Raw genomic sequence first — 20,013 nt, forward strand, 5'->3', positions numbered from 1 at the left:
GAGGTCTAGAAAAAATTCAAGGAGCAAAAATATACAATGAGTTTGACAGTATTTTAATATGCCAGAAGAATGCAGCTCCAATTAGGATTCTCAGTTGATAAATTTCTCTATGCTGATATCTGGTCCTTGGCACACATACAAAAAATGCGCTCTTCTCCAAAGGGCACAAAAAGAGACATTGGCACAATTTCTATAAAAACATGAGTTAAAATTTTGCAGTAGTTAAATACAGTGGCTTTCAGAATGTTCACAAGAAATTCAAACTGTTCTCTTGAAATATTCATACTGACATGCTGAGCTATATAGAAAATCTCAGCTGGCAAGAATTTATGCAGCACAGCCAGTGGCATTTGAGGAAAACAATTTAAAAAGCAATAAATGTGCTACTGAACATCCAATCATCAAAAAGTAGAATTAAGATAGGCAAAGGTTCCAACGTACAGGACACTTCTCTATTCATCATCCCAGTCTCAATTCAGATTACTAATTTTTTCTTAGTGCTCTTATAGTACTTTTTAAATTTTGCATTAATGCTTATTAAAATCTTGATGTCATAGTAACACTACTATGATACATTCATGGAAGACTTCTACCATAAAGTACTAGAAGGACTCAGATAGTTTAGTGACCTGATTTGTTCTCAGGAAAGTAGAAAAGAAAAACATTCAGAGTTCTTGATCAACATTATGGGATGGTTCCTACCATATTACTCTGAGACTGTGTGGCCCCATACATTGTAATGCCATTTGAGGGAGCTGCTGGCTGTGGAGTATCTGGCTGTATAAATCCTCTTCGGTCAATTAAACTATAGAATAATAGAAAGTTGCATTACAAATAATTCTTATCAGATGGTAATGATATCAACTTCAAAACAAATACAGTTTCACATAACAACATGGAGTCATACAGAATTTATGGAAGTAATTTGAATTCGGAAGAGTAAAATAGCTTCCTAGAATGCTGAGACACTATAGTTAAAAGTTACATGCAAAAGTTTAGGCACCCCTGGCTAAATTGTATATTTTAATGAATTTCTAAGTTAACAAATTCTATAAATGGTACAAAATTAAGCACATCACGGTTCTGCAAATTTGCTCTTTATTATTATTGGCTTACTGATGCCTTGTAGCACCTTATGAGAAGTAGCCAATAGATAAAACAATATAAGGAAAAAAACTGTTCTAATTTCCAAAACATTTTCCCTCATAATTAACATAAAATGATCATTCTAGGTCAACAGGAAATGTATTCCATCCATCTGCTGCATGTCTCTGCAAAGTTATTAATAATAATTCCAACTTTCTCTGTAGTTTAGATAGGTTACAATCTTACCTATTTGGTTTGCTATATGACTGACTAGTGGTAGGTACTGAAGATAAGTACTTTTGAAAATAGATGTCCAAATCAAATTAACAATTTCTGCTTAGTATATTGTGTTTTCAAAAGTATTGCTAGGCATTTTTAAATTGTAATCATTCACAGCTGGAGAGTAGAACTAACAAATTATTGTGGATGACCAAAAAATCCTAGCTGGTAATTTTTTCCATGAAGCTTTAGTTATTTTTTGCTGCAGCAAATTAATCAGTGATGCCTTGATTGGTATAGTTTTTCCAATGTCTTATTAGTTGCACTAATTAGTAGGTATGTAAAATAAAATTACATACTGCCAGAGGATTCAAAAGTCATATGACACCTATAGCAATTTATATACTCTTGCAAGTTATATATACTACCTGACCCAATGAGCACAACAAAGGTGCAAGAAAAGAGAAGGGATACTGAACAATTACATTGTATCTCTTACCTAGGAGAGAGGGGCCCACAAAGTGCAGAGCAACAATTAGTGAAAATGTTGCCATAGCTATAAGGATTGAAGTTTTCTTTGCCTCTTTTATTTGACCAAGATCCCTTGATCTAGAAAGAAATGAACACTGGTGCATTATTCTTCATTTTTAATAGCATTCTTCAGTTAATAAGCATTACTTATTCTAAGAAAAAAAATATCTACACCAAAAATAAACTGTACCAAATATGAGAACTCCATGAGTTCTGTGACATGAATTTGAACCTGTTTCCTCCATTTCAATACATCACTTGATCCATAAAATCACAGTACACCTTTTCTACACCATATCATTCTGTCAAACAGAAACTCCAAAGAAAAAAAATCATTGTATCACCTCTTCCCCAAAGAGATATTCCAGAAACATCTGATGCAGTCTGATGCTCATCCACAATAGAATAGATGGCAATGGATTCACTTCACATTTTTCTTCCTTAGAAATGTGCTACATTTCATATAACCAATGCAGTTCAGGGTATGGCTCAAGACATAGGAGAAGGATCTACTCTTTCCCCATTTTATCTTCACAATTAAATATAGTTGAGTGACAGTGACAGGCCCAAAATCATCTGGTGAACTCCATCCTAATCCAACCCAAACTATGGAAAATGGGTGTTTCATTAAATTCTCAAACCTTTTTGCAATGTTCCCCACATAATTATGAGGATCATAATTATCACTTACCTGGCTTACAGACCCCACTCTGCATTTTAAATATTTAAAGCTTTCTAACAACTATGTTCTGTTTTTTAATTAGTCAATGTACTGCCAAGGCATCTCTGACCATCTTCTTAGGCTTGGGGAAGGTAAATGTTCTCTTGCCAAGCCAGCACCTTCCTCACATTCTCTAAAACAGCATTTTTTAATTAGGGTTCTGGGATTATGACTGAAGAAAAAAATAGTGCTCACAGTGGGAATTTTTATGTGCTGTGATTCACATTAGAAGTTCGCTGTATTGTGAAGTTTTCACAGTGTTTGCAAATTTTATGCAGGGGTTCCCTGAGATCCAAAAATTATTTCAAGGGTTCCTCCAGGGTAAAAAGGGTTGAGGAAGGCTGCTCTAAATATTAGTGCTGTCACTGTTGTCCTCTAGCCTAAACTCCATTTAGTTAAGATAAAGCCACGTTCAGTGATCTTAGAACTGTCTCTCAACGATGCCTTTTTCTTCCCAAGAAGCTATCAGAAGCACAGTCACATGCATTGTATAGACAAAAATTGGGCAGCACATTTGACTGAACCTTGCAACTAAGTTTTTTTTTTAAACAGATAAATGCAGACAGTGAAAATGAAATATATAAAGTCATTAGATGGAGACAGATTAGAGCAAGGGAGGGGGGACTTACATCCTCATTTGTTGTTTGATTGGAGCTGATCAAATAAGTATGAAAACCTGAGAGCCCAACAATGGACCAAACGGAGAAGAAACACACCACAGCTTCTAGGACAGTGACTGAATGTCAAGGCAGTATTAACTGAAAAGTCAGTGAAGATAAAGGCTATTGGCAATAACAGCTAAATGAACATTCCTGCTTACAAATCAGGATTATCACTCAGGATCACAATTGCACCTGGAAACAACAGACATGCTATGTTTACTACCACACTGTATTTGAGAAGTTCCACAATATTTTCCTGAAATGTTAGATTAGAATTTTATAAAGACATTTAATCTGTTTTTGTAATGCAAACAGTTTTTAAGCCCAATAATTCTGCACTTAAGAAAGTAGACAAAACATTCCTTATTTGGGAGTTATTTAGTCAGGGTAGGCTTCACTATATGAGGTAGCTGTAAAGATTAGTTCATGATATGAACAAAGAACATCAACAAGAATTCTTAAGACTGTGCTCTAATTTAGTGATAAAGGCAGTTCTATAAATGCAACAGGAATTCTAGTCTCACATTGCCCTTTCCATACTATTTAGAAAAGAAATTTTAAGTAGTATTCTCAAAGAACGAAAGCAACTATTCTGACACAGTAAAACTGTGCTTATTCTTATCATCATCATACAAATGATAAAAGTTCTTATAGAGAAGAATGAAAAAAGCTTAGGAAACAGGTTTATTCATTATCCTTCATAACTTGTTATAACGTTTACAAGACTATTCACTTCGGTGGCTAAAAACAACAGAAAAAATAGATGTGTAAGATGCAGTAAGAAGAAATGGGATGAGAGTGGTGGTTAAATGAATGTTCTATTCTGAATTTTTCAGAATCTGGCCAAGACCTTGGCATTTTTAAAAAGATAATTATTAATATTCAACAGATAATGTTCACAGGAACAAAACTGAAATGCAGAATACTTTATCTTTTCAGAATGCAGCTAAATTTCAAATTTACCTGAAAGAAAACAAACATAAATTTAAGAATACATATTTATATCGCTATACATGTATATTTATATATACATGTACAAAAAAAATCATATAAAATTTATTTATTTATTTAAAATGCCCAACTTCCCACTCTGTGAACTTAAGAGTTGTGAACTCCAGGTAAAACCAGTTCTGGAGACTTCCTTCCAATATGTGCATTTAACACACCTGCATACGTGTATGTATACACACACACACACACTGCCAAAAGGGAAGGATTGGGATAAAATAAAGAGTTAATATTGTTTAAAATTAATTGGTTGTAAAATAAGGTAATCCCTTTAATTAAATTGAATTCCTCACCTGCATATTCCAACCAATCTCACATACAAGCCACTCTTTCACATAGAAACATGCAGGTACGCGCATGCATGCATATACACATACATGTACAGTTCCAAATACAGAGATCCACAAGAGGAGGCATATGACAAAAGCAGTGTCAGGCCATCATGATGCCAGCTCTGTCCCTCTGGTGTATCATGGTATCACATGCATGCACCAAAGAGGGTAGACTGCAACACAATGGCACAATGCTGGGTTTGTCATTATGATGAAATCACTGGATCCGCAGGTTACCTCTGTCTCTTGCCTTCTAATAGAAACAGCAAAACAAGGAAGGAAAGAAGGAGATGGGAAATAAAGAGGTAGCTGCCATGGTAAGGGAAAAGGAAGTGAGAGCCAAAGTTCAGTAGAAATGAAGCAAACTGAACCGGAAAGGAGAGGAAAGGAGAGGAAAGGAAAGGAAAGATCTCCTGTTTAGGCCTTGAAAAAGGGTTAAACTCATCAGGCAAAGGGTAGCTTCAGGCAATCTTCAAAGACATCTACACTTTCCAGCAGTGATGTTTGCAGCCATTTACATCTCTACTCATTCATGACATCTGCTATTCTTCTTGGCAGTAAAGATAGGAGGACCCTTCCAGTTCATACGTAATTATTTGCAGAGGGGGGAAAATAGTCTTCTTACTGGATTAATGCAGTACTTTACCATTCAGTCTGTTTTGCTCTTATATGAAGTTAAACAGATGGTATGTGGGAGAAAATAAATACAGCTTGTTCTAATATGACTTGACTTCCAATATATCTTCTCAGCTACACAAAACTGGCAAGTGGAACAAATGAATGAAAAGCAGAGGTAATATCTGATACCATAAAGGCTTTAACTTCAAAGTGTTTCCCCTTGGCTCAGCTTTTGATATGCTTCTTTATTACTGAACTTTCTACTTCTAGTATTTTATTTTATGGTATTTTCTAAATGATAACCGTACACTACAAATCTGATCTTTGAAATGTGGAATCAAAAAGGCACAGTAGATGGTAGAACAGAGGCCAAGTCCCTTTCTTGCAAATAACTGAAGGGTGTCATTCTTGAAAAAAAGAGTAAGTCTTTTTTGTACTGGAGCTCCAACTTCAAAATGCTTCTCTACAACAGACAAGAGTGGTGTTAGTTTTGCATTATTTTAGATGCAATTTTAAAAATCCTGTTTGCTCAGCATTTTAAAGAAATTTTGCTGGAGAAATGCACAAATAAACATCTTTTGGAGAATAGGAAAGGAGCAGCAAACAGGACTGGAACATAAGGACCAAATATTTTATCACTGGATTTTTTTGAGATATATTTAATACATTGTATCTGTATGGTTTTCAAGCAGACACCTGTTGCCAACATGATTACTCTGGAAAGTCTATGTGCCACAGATACTAAAGTTTTTGTGTATTTTAGTATTTGTTTCACAAAAACCAAAGTTCTGAGGACAACTAAATAATATACCTCACATTTAAATATCTGCATAATTTATATAGTATACCACGTACTGGCAACCACACTTATGTATACCACTATCATCTATTCAGTATTCTTGTTAGTTAACAATCGCCAAGAACAAGAGGTGAAGCTGCTGATAGTAAGTTGCACTGTTCTTCATAACTCAACTTAATGCACTTACAGTACTGGGGACCAGATGGAAGTGATAGTTAGATTCTTAACTACAAGCTGCCTATCTCTGAAAAGAAAACATTTTTCTCTCCATCCCATCCCACCATAAGTATCAGAAATCCAGTCATCTACTTCGAATTAATCAGAATCTATCAACCATTAATCTACACATTAGACAGAGAAAAATCCTGTTTAGGCCTTACAATAGGGTTAAGCTCATCAGGCAAAGGGTATTTTTTTTCCTTTTTTTCCTATCAGTGCAGAGGTTACCTCTTACAATCAGCAGCTTTATTTTTACCATTTCCCGCTGGGATTCACATATTGGCCAAAATAACCCTTGGTGCAGCCAGAGCAAAACAATCAATCCTAGGCATTGAGTAATACTATTCAAGTATTACTGAGAAATGCAGATACGGTAACATGTAAATATGTAATGATGCAACATTTAGTGCAGATTATCCAAGAATCTGAATATGAAAAGCCTGTTAAACAGACAAACTGATGAAACAAAACACATCTACTCCCCATCCATTTACAAAACTGGATGTTTTGCAAATGAGCATAAAGAAGAACTGAATGGCATTAGATTATAATGCAAAGCAGTTTTGCTGACATGAGCAATAAATAAATAGCATGTTGTCACAAAACCAGAGAAGCAAGACAAACTATAAATATTCTCAGGAGGCCAAAAGTAATAGAAACATGAGCCCATATATGCTACTGAAGACTAGATGATACTATTACTCTAAGTTTAACTCTCCTTTGATGAGAAGGTCTCAAATCCACTATATCTTCAACCTTTCTAATATAATTCTTCTGCTTTTACTGAGCATGGAGTGCTATTCTTTCCTCAATCACTATTCTGTTGCAATAAACTTGATGAAATATGCAAATAATGTTTAAAAACTGCTTGTGAATTCTGGTAAGTTTATTAAACTTCAGAAATGTATTTTAGTTTATATGCTGAGCATTAATCATTTCAAACTATATGGCTCAATCCTACAAACTATATGCAAAATAAAATACTCTAGCTGCCTGCTAAATCCTCCTCAAATCATTTTCTAGGATCAAAGATCCTCCAAAATTACTTCTGATAGAACTCCAAAGAGTTGAGGAGGAGAAAAGGTGATAGAAATCAGGGATCGTTTCTTCAATTACTGTATCTTTCTGCTTACACAAGGAATGAATGGACTATATGGTGAAAAAGTCCCTATTATTAGTGATGGAGTTATATGTATCTAAAAATAGAAGGAGAGAGAGAGAGAAAAATAGTGATAAGAAAATCACTAAATTATGTAACACAACACATTGGAGGGATTTCTTATATCAGGTTCTTTCTCTCTCCTTCTCCTCCTCTCTTTTCCCTCTGATGTTGCTAGCCCCTAAATTCAAATGATGAATGAATCACTAATTGTTCCTGTAAAATCAACACATTTGGCATCAATAACCTTTTTGTTCAGAACATATGAAAAGCTCTTTCATTTTCAGGGAACTGAAAAGCTTAATACATAATTAGAAGGAATTGTGATTCTTTTAATTGGAGGCTACTACATTATTTACAAACAGTGTTTGAACAGAAGCCTTTAGGTATTTATGCTTCAGCATTTGTGCTTAATAAAGTAATGTTTTAGCAATGTTATGGCTGAAAAACTTTTATTTGCTACCTTCATAATTCCCATTACAATCTGTAGCACTAGATGCTTGCTATTTTGTGGAGATCTGTTACCTTAGCATTTCCAAATATATGCATTGCTAAAAAATTGTATTGTACACATTATAAGGAAGCAGCTCGTGTGCCTGTGGGCTTTCTCCTGAATTCACAGGGCTTCAAAGGGTCAAACTGAAAATCCAGGCATGATACACATTTTCCATACTGATTTTCACTGTTCCAACACAGTAGCAGAATCAACACTACCAGAACTGTGTTAGGCGGAAAACAGCAATTGTCACGTAAACCCTGTCAAAAAGTATTGCATAGGCATTACTTCTTGGGAGGTTTCCTCCTTTTTTGTTCCTGGTTTGCTGGTACATTCTCTGAGAATACTTATAAGCAGTATAGCAGGGTTTCTTTTGGATACTTTAGCACCTAACGCAAATTATGTGAGGAAATTTTATTCTACAAAGAACCTTCCTCATGTGCGATCTATGATATTCTTATATAAGCTGAGGGATAAGCCTGAAACTACAAACTGAAAACTCATTTCATTATCTCATCAAAAATGTTTAAAACTGTAATACAAAATATTCAGGTCATTAAAATTCATAGGCCAGCTTCTCCCAATCTCGTGCCTTCTTGATGTGCTGGATTTCAGCTCCCATAATTCTGAGCCAGCAGAGACTGGTCATGCTAGTTGGGGATTTGGGAAATTGAGGTGCCGCTGCTTTAAATAGCAACTCATTGGGGAAAGCCGTCATACATTACTTGTAAAGCTGTCATATAATTTTACATATAAACTCACAGAAGGGAAGTACTTAAGTTTAATGATTTCATATCTGTTAATTTAAAAAATCCATTATCTGCCAGAAGAAAACAGACCAAAATATATCTAAATTCTTTAAAAAGATTCCACCATTGTGTGGGGTAATTGTATTTCAGTGAAAGGATATCTTGCAGGACTGTCTTTAAGTGCAGCTAAAAATCCTGTTTTCTGAGTTCCTGTAAAGATAATACATGTCAAATGAAGTGAAACTACAAGCATAAGTGAAAGTATCTCAAAACCCAACATACAATTGTATTTTTGAATTAATTATACTATATAATTTGTTTAACCCAGCCTTAAAATGTTGATGAAACTCTTCAATAAAAAGTAGAGGAAGTAAAATCAGAATTGCATATGCAGGAAAGTTTCTCAGTAACACCAGATAAATGTCTGCAGACATTAGTTATATATAAATAAGATTCATGGTTTCCCTCTTTTTTCCATCCTAATATGGGAACGAAGTATTTCAAGCTCATTTTTCTCCATAAAAATGTGCTTAGTGATTTATTTTCTCTCTCACACAAACAAAAATGTTTTGGCTGAATCAGGAGATCTTTAACTAGTTTGACCCAAATTCCACGCTTTTTACAAATTCCTTTGGAGATACTACTAGGAGATATGAGCAGCCAGTAAAAGATTTCAGTTTAATGCATTCAAAGACCCAAGCGTATTGTCTATTTATTAGACTTGTATTCTGCTGAAATAAAGACTCTTGGCCATTCTATGGAATTCCTGAGTGGAGGGCCCTTTGAAGAACTGTCCAGGGCAGCATTTTGGAAAATGAGAGGCTGGATTCAGCCATATATCTGTTCTTCCCTCTATGATAGCACTGCCTACAACTCCCAAAATAGAGTGTCAAATCAGTTCATGCTACCAAACAAACAAACGTCAGCTATTGTGCTAACATCAAACAAAACTCTAGCTGCTTCTACCTCTAGTAAGACATCTTATGATTTTTTTATACAGGTCAGTACATATGTCTCATTTATTTATTATCTTTAAGTGCTCAAGCAGTATACTTGAGCAGCCCCTATTTTGTCCTCACAACAGTTCTGTAAAATAGATTGGGCTGAACGATAACACTTGATAAAAGGTCACCCAATAACCTCCATGATCAAGTGGGAACCTGAAGCCGGATCTCTTTACTTCCAGTCCAATACTCTAGCCACTACATCATACTGGGTGTTTATTTGCTTAACTATATACTTGAACTAGAATGTGTTAAGATCTTTAAGATTGCTCCTCTGAGGTGTGAGGGACTTGAATTTCTACTGAAAGTCTACAACCCAGGGAAAAGAGCTTGCAGGAAAACTGGCAATAATAGCCAAATCTTCTTTTATCTAAGCTAACTTATAAATAAACTATTCTACAGAAAGGCTAATACATGATGATTAATAAATAAAAACATTTGACAAAGAATTGACTAGGTTCTGAATTAACAAGCAAGCTTTTACAGCTGGAAATCCTGTTGAAAGCCAAACAAGGAATACCACTGGGGCTTTCTATCAAGGGTAGAGATATCCCAAATGATCAAGATTAAAGTTAAAATTTAATTCTCAAGGAAATGACTACATACATAATGTGATAGTACTACCATACTTACGATGGATGATGTGGGTAATAACGAATGCAAATATAAAAACTGTCAGAAATGACAGAGATAAAATAAACATATAAAAAAATCTGTAGTTTCTTTTCCCCACACAGTTGCCGACCCAGGGACAATGATGATCAAACCGTTCTGAAAGAGAATCATGAGATTTAATCAACAAATGCATTACATTTCTACAAAGAAAAAAGCAGTTACTTTGAACCAATACAAATTATTTCCATTGAGATTATTCCTCATGATAAGAGATGATACTTGCTTTAATTTTTATCTTTTATAAACATTTATTAAATTATTTTTTCTCATTGGAGTATTCAATTGATACAATTGTTCAGTATATTAAATAGTATAATATTGCTTTTTACTATTAATTCAGATATGTAAAATCTTTTTCGGAAAGCAAAGAAACAATTAAGGCTGACCATACAACTATCTGTTTACCAGTCATACCCCATTAACATTAAATTGTGCACAGGTTCAGTTCCAGAAAAGATACTTTGGAGCATAATTCCTTTCAATTTCAGAAGGATAAGTGGGTGCAAAGAAAGCAAATAATTTAGGCATGGGTGATCTTTTCCACAGACAAATTATCTGAATTTCAGGAAAGATAATTTCTACTGGTCTACAAGTCTAGGCATTTATAATTATTTCCTTTTACAGCAGCTACATCATCTTTAGGTATATCAATTGCTTCTAAACCATTTAAATTGATTTTTGAATCACTCATTAATGTTAATAACATATTATAGCAAGCAGCATGTTTACATTTATATTTTTATCATAGCCACCTGCATTTCTTTTAGATTTCTGTTGATCACTAGCAAATCCCAGGTAAGGTTGCCTTTACTTCTTCTATTGCCATGATTGGGATTGAAGTGAGAAAAAGACACAATTACACTGTGTCAGTTACAATCAGATAATCAAGCCTTTTTTCCCCATGCCCTCATAAAGAACTGATAAAATAGCTTGTCTGAATATCATGCTAAAATATACCTTAGCATGACAAAATGAACTGTAACAAACTTCATGATCGTATGTTCTTTCTCCCCACTTTTCTCTAATTCAACAGGGAAGGGTTTGGAAGTTTTAAACTTTCATGTAATTCAAACTGACGGCGATAATGTCATCTATGGTAGGTTCAAATGTGGCAAGAATCTACCGTGCTTATACCGTATAAGCTTTGAAACAACTTTCTGACTGTCTCTGGTAGGCAGCAGAATTTTTACTTCATTTTCAAATTTCAGCAAGCATTTGTTTGGTTGAATAAATTTTCTGTTTTCAATAACTATTGTTTGTTGTTTTGTTTTATTTTATTATTTTCATCCTGTAGAATACACTGAATATTTGTGGAAATGTTTTAAATAAGCAAATTAAACTTTATTAAAATGATAAATTTTTATTACTATGTTAGCCAACTGCTCGAATCCAACAGCTTTGCTCGAGATTTCCTATAGTATTGCTAAGGAACTTGGGAACATGTTTCCTAAGTTCTTGCAATGTAGACTTTTTAAATAATGAAACACCTTGAGCTGATTAGTTAAAGCAGAATATGCCTAGCTAGGTAGTTGTGGTGGATTTCGGCAGTGCCGCTGGTTCTCAGGAAGGAGGGAGCACATTTCAAGAAGGGGGAAGCGATAAGCGGAATCATAATCCAGAGGGCAGTTGTGAGAAAACCAAGAGATTCAGAATAGCCCCACCCTAGAGCTTTCCCAGGTTATTTCCCCTTAGGTTAGGTAGAGTAGCTTTAGTCTGGCAAGATTCTGTTTATACGGCATTAGCAAATAAAGAACTGAAGTTTGGCTGGATTGGTTCTATGTCGTTCTTGGGCTGGGGCTGACAGTGGTTAAAGGTTGGGAATGGCCAAGGAGTTTCATTTGACGGGACCCAGGTGGAGAACCTTTTTTGCTGTGGCACCTACCCTTTGGAACATCATTATCCCCACCAAGGTAAGATTGGCCCCAACCCTATTGGCCTTCCCGAAGGCCCCTTCATAGGGCCTGGGGATCCCATGGTGAGATGGGTGGCTATATAAATTTAATAAATAAACAAACAAATAGTCCTTTTCTGAAAACCCATTCTAGAAGGTTAATCTCCTAACTGACTGAGCAGATGAACAGAGCTGGCTTTTGTTTACAAAAATTCAAACAACATTCTTTAAAACCATTGTTAGGGACCATTCTGCAACAGAAGACACAAGGACTTTTGTGTGGAACACCAACAGCCTGGCTAATTCAACAAAGATCATTCACATCTGTGCCTATTGGCAGTATGCCTTCTTGTGGTTCTTTCTGAAGCCCTATGATTTTAATGTATAACTGCATCCATTTGGGGGGGTCATTCTTCATTTATATGCTTTTTATTCCTATTTGTATGCCTTTAGTATTCTGTGCCTTTTTATATTTGAAACACTTAAAAAAAGCAACTGTATATGAACATTAGGGACGTGGTGGCGCTGCGGGTTAAACCGCTGAGCTCCTGAGCTTGCCAACTGGAAGGTCGGCAGTTCGAATCCGCATGACGGAGTGAGTTCCTGTTGCTAGTCCCAGCTCCTGCCAACCTAGCAGTTCGAAAACATGCAAATGTGAGTAGATTAATGGGTACCGCTTCGGCGGGCAGGTAACGGCGTTCTGTTTAGTCATGCCGGCCACATGACCATGGAAGTGTCTATGGACAAACGCCAGCTCTTCGGCTTTGAAACGGAGATGAGCACCGCCCCCTAGAGTCGGACACGACTGGACTTAATCTCAAGGGAAACCTTTACCTTTACCTTATATGAACATTGGAATAACCAATCTTAGTTAATTATTTTTGAGGGATGTGGAGAAAAATAGTCACTTTCTATGCCACATCGGGGCTGGCTTAGCATTAGATATACTGTATTTACATGGACCAACTGGCTCTACCAAAAGTGATATGCTAACTGTAGGCTCTGGATTCATCCATTCAACAAAAACCAAATAATGAAGCCATCATTTAGGAAAAAAATTGAATTTAAATTAATTCTACTCATCTTGATTATTCTCGATTTATATTCTTCCCCCCACAAATGAACTTCATGTATATCCCTATTTCATGTGTATCTCTATTTCTCTACCAACTATCCCATTTTTTACCCAAGAGTGTATACAGACATACACCCTTTTTAATCACGGGAGCCCAGAACCATTATAACGTTAAAAAAACATGTTTTGAGTTATATAATTAAGCATTATGCCATCTCTGTTACCTTCCACATTGAAGCAAATACTGTATTATTGGAATGTGTATTATCTTTAGCAAAATGTATGTTCCAGGTTGCTAACACATTTCTTAAGTTTTGACATGGCATTTTATTCTGAATCAACCCAAAGAGCAGCAGTTGCATTTCAAGCTGAAAGGAAGTTTGAGGTGATCAAATAGAGAAGCTGAAGTTACATATTAAAATCTGGGATGCACAAACAGAGAAGTGTAGTAGACTAACAGTTTACCTTTGGATGTGCCAGCGTGACAAAGCAGAAAAGCCGTACCTTCATCATGAGAAATACCAAATGAATATAACGACCAGAAATGTATAAATTCTCTGCCACAGCTATCTAGACTGGTATAGATTCATTTTTTATTTTTTACTCACCTACACAGTTATCACAAAGGCTGCAATGTGAGGCACGGGGTGGGCGGAAAATCTTGCAGGTGAAGCAGTATTTTAATTTCACTGTCTGTCCATTAATGACTATTTCTTTTGTTCTGGGAGGTGGACGGTATCCTCCTGCGCTAGAGCCATTTGCAATGTCTAGATAAGAAAATAACAACAAACAAACATAAAAACCCTGAGTGTTTTCTATTATGTTTGACTTAGATATATTATTGTAATATAAATTAGAAATACCTAACTCAAATTAGATGTGTTTAGATGTGAAATAAAAATAATTTAAAGCCTTTGAAGCCCTACATGGCATGGGGCCAGGTTACCTGGGGGACCATCTCATCCCCATAACATCAGCCCGCCCCACCCAATCATGCAGAGAGGGATGTTACGGACCCCGTTTATAAAAAGAATTTCATCTGGCGGGGTCAAGGAAGCAGACCTTCTCTGCAGTGCCCCCCGGCCTTTGGAACATCTTGCCCCCGGAGGTGAGGCAGGCCCCACCGCTCCTGACCTTTAGGAAGGCCCTGAAGACTTGGCTCTGCCATCTCGCTTGGGGCGGGAAGGTGGGTAGCCATTCTTGGGGGTGGCTTGCACCTTAGAGCCCCTCCCACCGGATTGGCATCTTAGAGCCACTTGGATTTTAGATTTATCTACATTGAATTTTATATTCGTAAATTGTTCATTTATTGGATTTTAATGTTTATTGTTGTGGTTTAAATTTTATTGTAAACTGCCCAGAGTCCCTCTAGGGGGAGATAGGCGGTAACAAAATTTGAATAACAAATAAAATAAATAAATTTATCATTAAGAGGTCAATATAAAACAATCCAAATGCTACTAGATTAACTCTTATAAAACACATCATATTGTATAAGCAACTTTCTCTCCCGATTACACGCTCATACTTTCAAAGCTACAAATATCTGTTCCATCTGCACAGTATCAACAAGACAGATGACAAACACAAAAACACGTTTTTTTAAAAAAATAAGGGGGGAAAAGGCGAAAGCAAATCCACCAGGTTTTTAGTCCAAACATTAATTCATAGAACTATTCTTAATAAGGTCATTTAGTATACCAACACTGCTTGGATGTGATTGATCTCTGGGTCTTCCCATATGGAAAAGTCTATTAATTATCTATGATCCAGGAGAACCTGCATATGAGATTGAATTGTAACTGTATCTCTTTTGTTCCATATAAACTATACTTCCCTTCACTATCATGTCCTGCTGATAGTGGTGTCTGACTTCTTTCCAAATTCTTTCAGGTCCCAATTTTGCCTGCCTCTTCCCCACCTTCTTCATTTTGCATGCTTGATGTTTCTACAGGTAAACAAAGTAGCTTTCTGATTCATTCATCTTCTACTCCTTCGTACACCTAACATTCTTTCCTATTTTATTTCCTTGATATCTTATGTGAATCTGGCTTAACTGGCTCTTTTCCAAGTTTTTAAAAATCATTATGCCTCTTTGCTTTCCTATATTTAATCACTTGTCCTTTGCTTTCTGTCTCTATATCTTATCTGTAGAAAATTTCATCTCTCCCCATGAATTTCAGTACTAACCATATACTGGGTAGTGATGATATCCAGCTCTATTTTTGTACCTATAACTTTTGTCTATTTTTGTACCTATAACTTTTGCCTCTATCCAACTGCTTCTCTAGATATTCCAACTTTGCCACTGCCTCCTCCTTTGTTTAAATATATTCAAGGTTCAATTTCTTTTATCTTAAGGCCTCATCTCTTTGCTCATTCTCCCAATATATTAATATATAGGTTGTAAGTTTCCACTTCTGAAGAAGAAAAGGAGCTGAAAAAAGTCCAGGTGGAACCCATAGCATCTAATTTACAAAAAAGCCATGCAGTGATGTGACAAATGCAGTAACTGAGTATGAACTAATAACCCTTCTCCTAGTTCCTAGAGAGAAAAGTTATTTGAAATTGCGTAATATATATTGAGAGTACCAACAACGTATTTTCTAATTTCCTAAGACATTTGCCATCCTGAAAAGGGGGTATATCTCATACAAGGTTGTCTACTTCATATAAACAAGTCCTCTCTCCTATTAACTGTTACCTCTATTGTAGAGATATTCATGTTTCTAACATTAAAAAGCTGTATTAACTCCCTTGCCTATTATGCAGAAGTAACTTATTTGTTTGTTTGTTTATTTAAGAAAGGTTATTCTTAAGTAATTCTGTTCTTTATCTAAGAAAGCTTCCAATGCAGCAGTCCTTTTTCTCAGGTATACAGTATGTTCTTCATGAATTTAACTTCCACGTAACTTCCTTCACTGCAGGGTCAACAAATCAAATGTAATGAAACTGTAAGATTATAATCCTTAAATATTTTATAATAGAAATTTTGCTATTGGCTATAATCACTAAAATGGGACTAAGCAAAAAATATCAATTCCTCAATTTTGTGAATTAAAATCATGAATTTGTTTTAGCATGGATTGGAGAGAATTGCATGCAACATTAAGTTTGGTGTAATCTGAGGATATGCAAGCAGACCAACAGTCTGTTTCAAATCACCAAAGTTTACTGTAATTTTTAAGTATTTCTAGTATTTGCATTAGCCTGTTATTTCAAGACAACTGATTTTTCCACTATTTTTCTAAAAACTTTACATTAAACAATAATGGAAAAATTATTCCAGTTTTCCATGTTGTTCCCAGATTTGTTTCACTAGCAGATAAAGAAATATTTCTGATTTTTAGGAACTCTTGTGTAATGAGGCATCTGAACTGCTTTTTAACTCACCATGACATTTAAGAGATTAAGCAAGACTTAAATCCTGTTTGGTACTCCCTAAATCGGTACTATGAGTGATAAAGGCAAAGGCCTCTTAGAAAACAATGACATTACAAGATGGCTGTAGCAGAGCAAATTCTGAATGCTTAAATTTTAGGGTTGTGCACTCCTTCAAAATGTTTCAGAAGTGCTTTATACCTTAAATAAGAGAAGCACCTTTGTTATTTACTAAAACAGCTGATCTTATTCAAGCTTCTACACTAATCTCAAAAAAATTGCAGCTGCTTTAAGGAGTTTACTCATGAACGTGACCCCTTAAAGTAATTATACCTTTTATCAGGCTGGCACGGAAAGTCTCCCAACACGCAAAACAAAGAGGAGCTATTTAACAAACAGCAGAGAGATACTGTGCTCTTGTGAGTTTTGAAGCACTTTTTTATAATTTTGAAGAGTGCCCAGCCCTAATAAATTATATACCAAAATACTTCTTCCAGATAAGGACTTTTTAAAAACAGTTGTGTCTACTTAGAGGAAATGTAATTATTATTAAAATCACTATGTAATAATATAAATATGTCAATCCACATAACTAATGTGCTTTGCTAATATGGCCTGTTTTGTAATGCCGAACAGTCATCAAAGAAAAAATAGTAACCTTTATAATAAGAATTTTTAAAACAAATGCTGCATTCTGTATCATCAGCTAATTTTGAAAGGCTTTTTTAAATAGTTATATCATTCTGGGATAAGAAGGGAATCTTAACCAATTGTTTAATAATTCAAGTAAAATCAATTATATCACAGCCACTTCACTACCTTGCACAATTAAGTATTCCATCCCAGCCATGAACCAGTGCAAGAACTGAGATGAGGACTCTAAAAACAAGCTAATACAGAAGTGGAACAGTAATTTCACCATTTAGCAAAGATGTATAGACAAAAGCCTAGTTATGGATCTGAATGCTGTTCTCAAAAATGCCCCATCTTGACTTATTGTTACCCCTCCTGCCGCAAAGATGATCCTAATGACAAGAGTATTCCCTCATGCTACTGGTATCCAGGAAGCATCATCTCTGTCAATGTCCTCCACTGGAAATTCTGACTGATTTTTGGCTTTTCCTAAAACTCTGGCAGTCCTTTTGTGGAATATCTCAGGAAAGAATGCTAGGCCAGAGACTCTGCTTTTATGAATTACGTTAGCAAAGAGCAGGAGGAGGGAATCTGAGTTTACAGATTTCAACTAAGCTATATTGCAAATCACAGAGCTAGATCCACTGGAGCATTATGCAAAGACTGTGTTATTAAAATTCAGCACTGTAGACAGGGATGTATGTTGGCTCCCTTCCTCTTCAATTTATACATCAACCCTGTTGTGGCCAAAATAAATAATTTAGAGCATCATCCTCCAAAACTTGTCAACAAACATATTGCAACCTTATTGTATGCAATTGTATTTTATGATGTAGTACTTACATTTGCAGACATCAACTGGATTAAAATGAGCTCTGAGTGCCCTAGCCTCTTATTGATCTAAGGAAGCACTTGAAATTAACGATACTAAAACTAAGAGCTTAATTTTTCCAAAGCGACCGAGAATACATGCCTGGAGGCTAAATGGCCAGAGCAAGTCAAAATCATTAAATATTTGGAATTGGAAATATTTGGTTTTTCATAGCTCTACACCAAATGCAATGCACACCAAAACTATGTAATCGAAAATGCACAAAAATCAATGATAACTATATAATCCTTCCACTTCACCAGAGATGCACAACACATCCCAGCAGCATTAAAGCTTTTATTGACTTAAGCACACATGCAGCTTTTGTTTGGTAGTCAGGTGGGACCATATAGCTTCTTTGCCTGTCTGGAAAGGGTTGGTCCAAATTCTTAAGGATTATATTTTAAGTGGCCCCATGGGTATCTAGTGTGGTACTAAGTAAGGAGGGAGGGAGGTTTAACTATAACAGAAACAGGTACATGGATTTTTATTATTGCCCACTAGTTATTGTTTTTTCTCCACTGGTTAAAGTTACTGTTTTTTTCCAGAATGTCCATGCTCTTTGCTCATTGCAGACAATTCTAAATCAACATGGAAAAAACATCCCTGTAAAACTGCAATGATGGGTTCTCATCATCATTCTGATGATGGGCTGTGATCAAACACTTCTGCATTCAAGCAACATGCTAGAGATTTTGAAGCCTTATCCAGGAACAGATCTTGAATAGTCAAGCCTTTTTTTTTTAGGCTGCCAAGATACTTATATACCTGCCAAGATACTTATATATCTTAAATAACTGTTCCTAAATTCTGAAGCCCTAAACTCTGAAGAACACTAGCATTATCACATTTCAGGATCTTCCCAATAGCTATTCTCAAGGGCAAATACAAAAAAGATCTTTTAAGAAGTAAAACTATATCCTTGTGGAGAAGAATCCAAAGAATTATCTAATTCCTACTATATTGCACCTTCTATGAGGATGCAAGAGCCCACTTTCTAACTCCCTATCTGGTAAAGTACTCAATTGTGATTTATGCTTATTTTTATCAGACCAGTGCAAATCTTAGTTATTTCCTTGAATATAGCTAAATTATGTTACAAAGTCTGCAAAACTAGGTACACCTGATCGCCTCAATGACCCAGTTATAATTTTGTTGCCTTGATTTTATTTGAATAGAAACTGTCTAATTCTTTTAATTATTTATTAACTCACAGAATTCTGATTGGTGATCATAATAAAAATTTTATTTGGTATGATTTAAATACTGAATGTAAAAAATATCAGCTCATTAAACTAGAAATCCTTAAATAAACTGAAATGGTCAAATTCAAATCGAAGCACATAACATCAAAGAAGATGCAGCATTCATTACCATGAAGTTATTCAGACAATTTGTCAAATATCAAATTGTTAGTAATTGCACAGTTAAGACAGCTACCTTTTCTCACATAACTTTATTTTGTTTCTGTATATAATGAGAGAATTTTTAAAAAGGAAAAAAAATTAACTAATTTGATCAGTATGCAAATAAACACATTCTTAAACAAACAACTAATAGACAAGATGAAACTTTAACCATTTATCATTAGAATATGTTCCTGAATATCCCTTGACATCAGTGACATTCAGCCTTTGATAATCAATGACATTAATGGACTTCCGATGGAAACAATGGCAGTTTAGTCATTTCTGGGTTAGCAGAGACAACGCCGCAGCTTGATTGGTGGCTAGCAGCAAGTGTTGGCTGCCCAACTTGCTCCAGATCAAGGAGGAAGCAAGAAATCAACCCATTTGGTCTCCAGGACAGCTGTTCCTCATAAGCTAATTGCAGAAACAGAATCTTCTGTGAACAGCTTGCGAACAGAGCGGCTGGGAGGCGGGG

General features: G+C 35.5%; 1 protein-coding gene across 9 annotated transcripts in view; it reads right to left on the reverse strand.

Moving 5' to 3' along the window:
• The window catches only part of ZDHHC14 (zinc finger DHHC-type palmitoyltransferase 14), an 80,054-nt gene that overhangs the window by 24,550 nt on the left and 35,491 nt on the right, over positions 1-20,013 (reverse strand). For all 9 annotated transcript variants that reach the window (XM_063308238.1, XM_063308211.1, XM_063308194.1 and 6 more), the window contains exons 3-8: positions 13,853-14,011; positions 10,237-10,374; positions 8,761-8,809; positions 3,187-3,289; positions 1,805-1,914; positions 703-805 (exon numbers count right to left, since the gene is read on the reverse strand). In XM_063308238.1, the coding sequence (XP_063164308.1) occupies positions 703-805; positions 1,805-1,914; positions 3,187-3,289; positions 8,761-8,809; positions 10,237-10,374; positions 13,853-14,011 (662 nt within the window). The remainder of the gene's footprint in view (positions 1-702; positions 806-1,804; positions 1,915-3,186; positions 3,290-8,760; positions 8,810-10,236; positions 10,375-13,852; positions 14,012-20,013) is intronic.

This window comes from Candoia aspera, chromosome 1 (genome assembly GCF_035149785.1).
Source record: "Candoia aspera isolate rCanAsp1 chromosome 1, rCanAsp1.hap2, whole genome shotgun sequence".
Lineage (NCBI taxonomy): Eukaryota > Metazoa > Chordata > Lepidosauria > Squamata > Boidae > Candoia > Candoia aspera.